General features: G+C 43.1%; 1 protein-coding gene across 1 annotated transcript in view; it reads left to right on the forward strand.

The window, feature by feature from the left end:
• The window catches only part of GRIN2B (glutamate ionotropic receptor NMDA type subunit 2B), a 388,000-nt gene that overhangs the window by 328,535 nt on the left and 48,311 nt on the right, over nucleotides 1-11,154 (forward strand). Inside the window, exons 5-6 of the mRNA XM_019514920.1 lie at nucleotides 10,453-10,661; nucleotides 10,988-11,149. Coding sequence (XP_019370465.1) covers nucleotides 10,453-10,661; nucleotides 10,988-11,149 — 371 coding nt within the window. The remainder of the gene's footprint in view (nucleotides 1-10,452; nucleotides 10,662-10,987; nucleotides 11,150-11,154) is intronic.

Below are 11,154 nucleotides of genomic sequence, written 5' to 3' on the forward strand. Positions count from 1 at the left end.
CCCCCCCAGGTTTCCTTGGTTTTCTTTGCCCACCCATAGCCTTTAATGCATTGATTCCACTTGTGACTCGAGTGTGGCTGGTGAACTCAGACTGGTGGGGTGGGTGGAGGGCACATAGGAGCAGGGCATGGGGTTTGCAAGCGGCTGGGGGGGTGAGGGGGTCGGAGGGTTGCAGCCTCCCTGCTTCTGGCCAGAGTGTCCAGCTGGCTGCAAACCCCACCCTGCTCCTGGCTGGCTGCAAGCCACCCCCACCCTCCCTGCTCCCATGTGACGCTCCATCCGCCCCACCAGTCTTAATTCACCAGCCGTGCCTGTCGTGACTCCTATTCCACCATGATTGCTGTCCTTCTAATACACAATTTTCACTTATACAATCTCCCCTCATTCCTTAGTTTTAAATCTCTTCTTTTCAGTTGTGCTAACTTTGATCCCAGAAGGGTACACAAAGGTACATAGGAAGAGTCTGTTCATGAAGAAAAGTCCTCTATTTATGAATGCTCCCTGTGATCAAAAATCTCAATACCTTCTTTGTAGCACCCCTTGTTCACCAATCCTCCAACCATTTCTTAATCTTCAATATCTTGTCGTGGTTTGTTCCTCCATCTATAGGGACTGGAATAATTTTACTGAAGGTCACCTGAACATCCACTTCTTTAAAATCATCCCCAGCTTGGCATAGCTGTGCTTGATCTATTTCCAGGAATCTGGCTAGTGCCATTTCTCCTGATGTTAGGGACTTTCCATGAACAGAGAGAGGTAGTTCTGTGTGGTAGTCTGAAGTCAGGCAGAAGGCAGGGTAGATATATGTACCTTAAAGACTAACTAAGACATATATAGAACACAAGCTTTTGTCAACTTGAATTCATTTCATCAGATGCTCTGAAGTGAACTAGAGTTCACAAAACCTTGTGTTCTATGTATATCTTATTTAATTAGTCTGTAAAGTGCATATCTACCCTGCCTTTTCCCTTTCTCCCATGAGGATATATTTTAACCTTAGTTTCACATTTATCCTTACTCCTGGCAGAAGGTGCATGCTCTTTTTCTCTGGATCCATTCTGGTTTGAGGCTTGTCACTTCTTATTTAAGAGGAGCCCCTTAATCACATATACCTGCCTCCTACTGGTGTTGGTTTGAATCTCACATTCTGTCTCTTCCTTTCTTCCTTCTGCCTGCAGTTCACTGTGTCCTTTTTTCTCTTTCTCTTGTATATCCCCCTTATCCGTATTCCTTTTTTGGCTTCAGTCCCTGGCTATGTGCATCATTTCTTCTTTGTAGGACAAACTGAAATTCATTCCTCAACTCTGTTTTTTTTTTTCAGCAACTGTTTTTTTTTCTTCTTTATTTTTATGGTACTATTCTTTCATGTGTTTCCCTTCTCATAAAATGCTTTGCCCTCCAGGTCATCTTGTTCAGTAGATCTTGCAAACCTTGAGTAGTCTATGAAGTCTTCTCTGACCTCTCTTCCTTCATTATGTTTTCACATTTGTGTATGAACTTCATTATTGTCTCCAGCTGTCTAGTTCTTGGATCTTTTCTTTGATGAGCTCCATCAAGTAACATTTGATACATAAATAGCTTCTATCAGGTATCATTGAAGGTTAATGTACATTTTCACTATCTCCTACAATTTGGTTTGCCTCTGCTGCTGCCTCAGTAGATACAGTATAATCAGCTTATCTTCCTAGTGCATAGTTTCAAAGAAGAAGAGACAAGCCTCTTCAAACTCTCCTTTGTCTGTTCTGTTTGCAGATACCTTTTTGTTGCTGGCCATTTAGTCAGCCCTCTCCCCCTTTGTTTAATGCTCCACAGTTAACTGTCCAAGAGCAGTGATCAAAGGCAGGAAGCCTTCTTTGCACAGCCCTTGAAACTGAGAAGGAAATAAAAAGCCAGGGCACCTGTGCTCTATTGCCATAATCTCTGAATACCTTACAAAGCTTTATGTAGTTTTCCTCACAATAGCCCTTTGAGGTAGGTCGCTGTCTGCAATCTCACAGTCAAGGATGATTGTTTTCCATGATTGCCTTATCTGGGGGTGTGAAGATGGCTAATGAGGCTGATTCAGGATTCACAGATTATGTTGCAACTCAGGCTTTTGTTTCCATGCAGGATGGCTCTGGATCTTGATTTGGTCTGAGACGTGCTGTTTCTGCCGTTCCTGTTTTGCTGTCCACTGTTGTCATTGTGAGGTATCAAAGTACTAAGATCCTTGCAGCAAACTCTTCCTCCATTTGGGGCAGTCCTGGGCGATAGTCTCCCATCAGTTGATGTCTATGTTGCATTTTTTCAAGTTGGCCTTGACATCCTTGAAGCGCTTTTTCTGCCCTTCTCTTGAGCATACTGCTTGACTGAGCTGGAAGAATACAACTTTCTTTGGGAATCTGGAGTTGGACGTCTGGATGATGTGAGTGGCCCAGCAAAGTTGATGTCAGATGATTATCACCTTGAGGTGTGTGGTGTTTGCTTGCGAGAGGACACTAATGTTGGTGTGTCTGTCTTCCTACTGGATTTGAAGGATCTTTTGCCGGCAGCACGGATGGTACTTCTCAAGCAACTTGGTGTCCTGTATGTTGCTCAAGTCTCAACTCCATACAGTAAGGTGGGGATCACAACTGCTTGATAAACCATGAGCTTGATTTTGAATCTGATGTTGCGTTTCCTCAGGTGCCTGAAGGCTGTACTTGCACATGTGGTGATGTTGGTTTCTTTGTTGATGTCAGCCTTCTGTGAGCAATGGCTTCCAAGGTATGGGAAATACTCAGTGTTTTCCAGAGTCTCAGTATAAATTTGAATTACTGGAGCCGGGGCTGCTCATTAAAAGATGGTTGATGCAGGACATTAGTCTTCTGAATATTAAGCCCCAGTCCCATTTTCTTGTGTGCCTTGGCAGAGACGCTGACAATTGCTTGAAGATCTGCTTCCAAGTGAGCATATGCTATAGCAGCATCAGCTTACTGGAGTTCAGTGACTGAAGCCCAGGGTAGTTTTGGTTTTGGCTTGGAGTTGTCTGACCATCTGACAATCTATACAGTACTTTAGCTCCACTCTGACTAGAAGCTATCTGGTGGTCAGATGCAGCATTGTGGTAAGGAATATTGAGAAGAGTGTTGGAGCAATGATGCAGCCTTGCTTAACTCCCTTCTTAACCTTAATGGGATGTGTGGTTGATCCATTACTGAGAACCGCCGCTTGCATGCCATCATGGCGCAGGTGAAGAATGGTGAATTTCCTTGGGCATCTGTACCTCAGAAGGATCCTCCACATCATGTCTCAGTTGACAAGAGTCAAAGGCTTTTTTGAGGTCAAAGAAGCCCTTCTTGAAGATTGTCACAATCATGGCAACCCTGAGGTCATCTGGGCTTTCTTCATCATTGCAGATCCTTAGGATGAGGGCATGGAGCTGTGATGTAAGCTTCTCTGCCCCCTTCTTCAAGATTTTGGCAGGGATTCCATCTGTTCCAGATGCCTTGTTGTTCTTCATCTGCTTGATGGCTTTCCTCACCTAGTCAAGGGTTAGAGGGATTCCAGGATTATCCCTGACTGGGTGTTGCTGGATGAAATTGAGAACACTTTCATCATCATCAGTAACATAGTCTGAACTGAGAAAGTCTTCCAAATGTTCTTTCTAGTGGGCATTGATGGATCCCTTTTCCTTGATCAGGTCTCCTTCATCCTTAGGTTTCAAGGAGGGTTGGTCCCTGGGTGCTAGGATTGTAGATGGCTTTGGTGGCACTAAGAAAACAGTGGATATCATGGATGTCGGTGAGATTTTTTTTATCTCCTTTGCTTCATCTTCCCACCATCTGTTCTTCATATCACAGGTTCTTCTTTGGACCCTGCCTTGGGTTGTTGGTGATTCAGTTTCTTTTTCTTGGAGTTGGTGTCATTCTGCCAAGCACAAAAGTCCTTGTGCTTGTGGTCAGTCAATTCTTGGATCTCCCAGTCATTCTCATCAAACCAGTCTTGATAGATCCTGGTAGTGAATCCAAGCAAATCTTTGCAAGTGCTGATGACGGTGGACTTGAAGGCACCCCAAGTGCTGCCAGCATTCCCATTGTTGTTGATTGGAATTCACCACTAATCATCAGCTCCTAGTATAGCTCAAGTGATGTGGACATCTTTGTGATCCCAGACTTGAGCAATGATGTGGTCAATCAAGTGCTAATGCTTAGGTCATGGGTGTTGCCATAATGCCTTGTACCTGTTTTTCTGGTGGGGCAGGGTGTTGGTGATGGTGAGTCCATGATCTGTGCATTTGGCCAAGATGGGGATGCCATTGGAATGAACCTTTCCCACTCCTTTGCCAATATTTCTATTCCAGAGATTAGAGTTTTTCCAACTTTGGCATTGAAATTGCTGAGCAGAATAAGTCTGTCTCACTCTGGAACCTCAGAAAGGAGTTGGTCAAGATTAGTATAGAATTCACCCTTGGTTTTATTGGTGGCATCAAGAGTCAGGGTATATGTGCCACTGATGATGGTGGCATATAGGTTCCCTGCCAATTTGAGACAGAGTCATGCGGCACTCATTAATTCCAATAGGGAACTCACTCAATTGGTTTATGAGCTCTGTAGTACTGTTACCTCAGTTTTACTGAGGTGGAATGGAGTTCCAGAGAAGTCAGCTGACAGGGTCACATAGGAGACCCATGCCTGCAGAGTATTAAGTCTGTAGGTTTCTTGAGTACTATGTTAATTCCTGATCAGTGGAGCAGCTCTCCTCTCCTTTCTTACAGAATTTCAGCCCTGGAATAGAAGAGCACCAAGGCAGCTGAGAAATGAAAAACAATAGTGAGGAAATATTATTTGAACTTTTATGAACTTCAGAAATGCTCGGGAGCTTTAAGTGAGATGAGCTATTCCTTTAATAAACTAAAATGAATCACTTCCATTTCTACTTGTGATCTCTTATGAGCTGGGGTCTGGGGACTGATGGAAGGGAGAGGGGTGAAGTTGTGACAGGTTGCATCTACACATTTATTGCTCCCAGGTGCCAAGTTTACACGTGTGCCCGGGACTGCAGCACATTGCAGCTCAAGCTGGCAGGAGGTCTGGTGGGTCAGCCTGCCAGCCTGGCTGCTCTGACCTGGTTCAGCATACGGTGGAGGGGCTGGTTGGGACATTAAGGTACTTGAATGCAGGGCTAGCCAGCAGGCAGCCAGCCCTGTCAGCAACTACATATACACATTGTGTACTACTGTCAGCATCTACACATACACATCAAGCATAGCACACTAAAGTACTTACCTGGGGTAGAGTTAATTAGTTTCCTAATAGGGCTGCACATGTAGACGTTGGGTGCATCTACATAACACACTTAATGTCCATTGTATTAATTCTACTGCGCATTAGTTTGGCTGGCAAAAACTGTGCTGGGCATTAAGCATCATACAAAAAGGGTTCATCTGCGCTAATGCTCAGTAGTACTAATTGTAATACATTAAGTTAGTACTAAGCTTAATGCACCATAATTATGATGCATTAATGAACTTGTAAATGTGCCCATTGAGAATTTACTATGGAGCTAGTGGGTGCCTATAGATGAGCAGGGAGGCTGCTCTGACATGCTGGAATGCCATCACGTTGGAGCAGACTCAATCGAACAGAATTGATTAATTGAGTCTGCTGGAGTGTGGAAATTACTGCACTCCAGCAGCCTCCTGCATCTTGTGTATGAGTGTCCCCACCAGGGCTGTCCCTGTGGGGGTGAATCGGGGTGACCGCCCCAGGCCCCACACTTTGGGGGGTCCCATGGAGTAATATTTAACTTTGTAAAGATGTTTTCCACATTCTGTTTCTGTTCTCCAGTCTTAGATTTAAAAAAATGCAAGCGAGAAATATAATCAACGTCTGTTTTCATCGTGTTTCTGACTCACCTCAAACTGGAAAGTCATGGAAAATTTCAGACAAGTGACATGGTTTTGGCTATCTTATAACTTTAAATTGTGATTTTTGTAATGATCACCTTAACTGGTTAAAGGTTTGTCATACTACATAAACATGCTTGAATAAGTACATTCGGGGAAGGTCTACACATGCACCGAACTGCATGGTAACCAATGAGAGGTAGCAGTGAGCTACTGCACAGTAGTGTTGGCAATACAGTACGTGTCGGCCAGTGCTACGTTGCCGTATCAACAAGCTACAGTGATGTAGCTCATTGCTATGGCAACGTAGTGTCTCATGTAGATGTGCCGTCTGAGAAGCTATCCCATAGTACCACAACAGCAAATTCAGTGCTTTGATGACTTGCCAATAGAGTGACATCAGCAACACGTAGGACAGTGTACTCTCACATGTCTTAGCAGAGTAGGGGCCAATGTTTTCGGCAGATGTGCCATAAATTAGTCCCACACCCACCCCAAGTGCCACTCTGATCTCCTTCTCCTGCCTGCTCTGCCTTCAGCTCCCTATTCTGTGCTCCTTGCCATATTTCCTGCTCTGCTTTCTGGTTCCTACCTTGTGCCCCCTTCCTTGTCTCCTGCTTTGCTTTCTGTTTCCTACCCTATCTGCTGCTGTTCTGCCTGTCCCTTCCATGATCTGCCATGTGCCATACACACATGCTGCCTGTGCCAATTGTGGCACTTGGTTTGCAGCTTGGCCACCCTGTTTTAATCCAGTTTATACTAATGCGCTAAACCAGACTTTTTGCATCTAAATGAAAGGTTGTGAGAGGCATGGGGATTAATATTTGGGGACAAGCATTTGGGCCTGTTTTCTTATCCCAGTTGTGGGTTTTTTCCCATTTTTAATTATTGGTTAAGGAACTGGCTGGGCAGGGGGTGGAGGGCAGGAATGTGGTCATCTACCATTATTTTCATTCAGCCAGGGATCTCATATTATTTACAAGATAATTTTTATAACCTTAGAGTTGGTTAATATCCTGTTCTTGTCTGTATAACAAACAAGATGCCCACGGAAAAAGTTTATCAACTCTTTTCTGTTGTATAAATAACTTTCTGAGCTAATAACACTAAAAGAAATGGATATGGGGAACTAAAAAAATACATATAGCCAGGGACCTACTGAATTCACGGTGGAAGTAGGCTGTATGGCAGTTCTTCTAATTTCGTAAATTCACTCATGCATTTCTCTTTCCCTCCCCCCCAGTTGCTGATTGGCTGAGGGGCCCCTGTGGCCCTGATGCTTGTTGCTCACCAGCCAGTGTCATATTTAAAACTGTGGGTTTCACCTCCCTGGCAATCAGGAGTGAGTGGCAGGGAGCCTCTGCCAATTGGCGGGGGGCGGAGGACTGGAAGGGGGATGTGCAGGGGAATCTGCAAGATTAAAGGAGCTGCTGTGCAGCCCACTTCCATTGTGAATTCAGTCGGTCCCTACACATAACTCTACCTGGAGCTTCCTGTGGGAATTATCATGGTTGATGCCTGAGTGGAGAAGGTTTTGGTATTACCAGGAGTGGGTTTTTGGAAAGCGTAGGAACTAATAAGTGGGAAGCCGTTTACCAGAACCTTAAGCCTTTTTTGCAAGAACTGAGCAAAACTTGGAGTAATAAGAATTTACAAGTTGCTTCAAATACTGAGACATCAGAAGTGCCTCAATCTGCCTTGCAGATCTTGGCAGGTTATACTCTTTAAATGAAGGCATCACCTTTAATGATTTAGCCAAGACAAACCAGTGATATTTAATTCTGTTGACACAAATCTCTTGTCTTCGTAACAGATTGCTCCCTTCCTCTCCTATGCACACATATACCACATTAAAAATACATTTGTATCTTTCTCTCTTGCATTTTCTTTTTCATAGATGCACACAGTTTCTTCTTTTTCATATATGCACACAGCTTATTTAATGAACATATGCAATGTTGATTTCCAGGTGAAAAAATGTCCGTCAAAAGCATTTCAAGACATTTCTCTCGTGCCTTAAATTTTCAAAGCTGGGCAGGAGATAGCCGTCTTGTGCACTCAAATCGCCTCTTGTCTTTAGGCATGTAAGTGTTTATTCAGTTATGCCTGAATGTTCACCCAAGCACCGAAAATGCAGGATTTGGATATAAAGGCACTTATAGCATCCTTGAAAATTTGGGTCAGCACATTCACATATATTGAGTTTTTCCTCTTCTGTGGACAATTTTTAGAAAGCTGATTGCCATGGACTGGCTTTAGGTAGTTATTACCCTTGGATGGGCAGTTAAACAGGTTATGTACTGCTGGGTTTACCTTTTCAGTACTTCAGCACTCACATAAATTCAGTCTATATAATAAAACCCTCAAAACATGCCTGGTATGCAACCTTATGAGCTCCCTATTTCTGTCATAAAGGACCTGTGGCTAATCATGAGATAGGTCTGGGGCTTGTCTCTACCTGATTTAATTTATTGGTTTGGTGTTTGTATTATGCCTGTTGCCTAGATAGTTACTATCTAACTACTGGCTACTGCCAAGGCTCTGAAAGATATCTCATTGAACACTTACTTGGAATGTTAGTAGATGTGTGTATGAGCAGAGATCTGGCAGGATGAAGACTTAGGAGCAATCTACATAGTCTATATACTTTTATAACACCCGTTCTTACGCTGCCTCAAGTCTGGAAGCGTTGGCACTGGAAGAGGGTAACAGACTCACTGCTGCCTGAGTGACTTTTCTGTTCCCATAAATAACTTGGTAAACCCATTCTGGACAGTTTTTTTCTTTTAAAGTCAGATGAAGGTTTTTTTAAAAAAAGGCAATAAATATTTCATGCTGATTTTGGATGCCATCAAATACAAAATGCTACAAAGGCTTTAATTTTATAGAATAACCTTTGACACCTAAAGAGGTTCTAATAAGCACTTTTTCTATAGTAAAAAAATATAAAATAGAGTGAAAGGTGCTGTATTGACAGCTGCTGGAAAACAGGCTATTTGGTTTACCCGCAGTGCAGGTACATCATGAACAGCAGCAGGACAAACTTTCCACATGCTTGCCCTACCCCCTCCATTAATGTTTTTCAGACCTGACCTGGAGGGAGTGCTTGAAGGGACAAGAAGAGAGTTCATTCTCAAAGCCAATCAGTCCTTGCCCCCTCTGCTCAAGCTGTCAGCTAAGGTGCTAATTAGCATCAACTGTGACAGGGGAAAATGTGAACAAAGTCAAGGCTTTGATACTTGAAAGCATCAGGGATGGTTTTTCTGGAATTTCTTCAGGAATAATTTACGTTGGGCAGCAGGCATTGTAAATTCATTGCGTCATGATGGATAGGAATGGTTTCAAAGGGCTAACACCAGTCAAAGGAGTGTCGAAAGCTTCATTTGGAGAAAGGAGATAGAATATAATCCACACATGCAGCAAAGTACTGCCTCAAGATGTATAATTGCAACATTTCCTTAAACAAAAATAACAATAAAGGAAAAATAATAGCTTCTTTCTAGCATATCTTTTCATATGACAGGAAGATGAAGCACTGGTTCCTCATCTACATTTAATTTGGACACGTGTGTAATTTAGTGGTCATGAAAATGTATAAATCATGAGTGATACTGTTGGCAAGGGCTGAGCTGGAGATGGTGTGGGTAATGGCTAAATGAGCTGCTTCTTCACAGCTCTATTCAGAGGTGGTCAATCCTGACATGCAGCACTCAAAGCTATTCTAGTCATAGGCTTTTCTGTCAAAGTTAACTCCATCTGGATTAGTGTTGAGTGAAAATATCTGGAAAAATGGCCTATTCATTAAAAAAGAAAAAAAAAAGGAAAAATGATTTTTTCTTTGGTTCACTTGAAGCTAATTTACTGAATTTAGCTTCCTCTGAAAAAAGGGGAAATGTCAAAATGTTTAGTGTTTAATTTTGATATTTTCTAAATGAAATCTTTCAATTTTTCATTCCAAAATGACATTTTGTTTGGCTGTTTGCATACATTAATTTGAAAAGAAAAAGATCAAAGCTTCCTGAAAATGAAACATTTCATTCTGGATTTAAAAAGGAAACACACAGGAGATTTGAAGCCAGTGATTTTTGGTAAGAAAACAAAAAATAAATCTTTTTGGGTACACTGGAAGTATTTGTTTGTTTGTTTATTTATTTTTCACCTTGGTCAGCAAGCTGACAAAGTGAGTTGTTCTTTCATCTCTAGCCCCAGCCTGCTGTACCTCCTGCTGTTTTAGTCTTCATCCGTTTCACTGGATGCAGCTCCATCCTGACTGGCAGCACCTCATACTTCAGTTTTAGCTCATATTAGAGCAGAGACTGAGTATTATGCCAAAAGTTGTCACTTTGTGCTGTAGTTTTATGATGCACCTAAATATTCTAGGAAGATAAACTCTCCAAAGTCATTTCAAATGTGACCTTCCTTATTTTTTAATTGATTTCCCCAGAGGTGGTCCTCTTCTCGCACATGGGTGGACTCAGACATGCCGGATCATCCTCTTTTTTCTGGACACAGGAAATTGTTAGAGAGCGTAGTTTGGAGAAGGATGGGGCAGTCATAGGTTTCTGCCTTTTTCTGTGTCTTTGCAGGTGGGGAAATGGAAGGATAAAAACCTACAGATGAAGTATTATGTGTGGCCCCGCTTTGAGCTGTACCCTGACTCTGAGGAGCGGGAGGATGATCATCTGAGTATTGTGACCCTAGAGGAGGCACCATTCGTCATTGTGGAGAATGTGGACCCGCTAAGTGGCACCTGTATGAGGAACACAGTCCCCTGCCAAAAACGCGTCGTGTCTGAGTAGGCACCCACAGGATCTTTCTCCTTCTGGTTTGCCTTTACCTGCAGAGCAGGTGGAGCTAGCTGGGTACTCTTTGCTGGCTCTCCCTGACACAGCTCTAGCAGAGCCAGCTGGGCTTTTTCAGCTTGACCCATGCTGTCACTCACCAGTGCCAAAGCCAGCCAAACTAACCCGCCTGGCTCGCTCTGTCCCTCAGCACTGATATTGCAAGCTGAGCTCTTCACAAGGTAGTTGTGTGACAGGGAGGAGAGAGTGTATCTTGGGAAGCAAGGGGGATAACGAGTGAAATTTTCCTCTTTAATCTCTTGTGGTTGTGATTCTGCAGAAACAAAACAGACGAAGAGCCAGATTACATGAAGAAATGCTGCAAGGGGTTTTGCATTGACATCCTGAAGAAAATCTCCAAGTCTGTCAAGTTCACTTATGATCTCTACCTGGTGACTAATGGCAAGCATGGGAAGAAGATCAATGGGACGTGGAATGGAATGTTTG

This window comes from Gavialis gangeticus, unplaced genomic scaffold (assembly GCF_001723915.1).
Source record: "Gavialis gangeticus isolate Ggan-Ray unplaced genomic scaffold, GavGan_comp1, whole genome shotgun sequence".
Lineage (NCBI taxonomy): Eukaryota > Metazoa > Chordata > Crocodylia > Gavialidae > Gavialis > Gavialis gangeticus.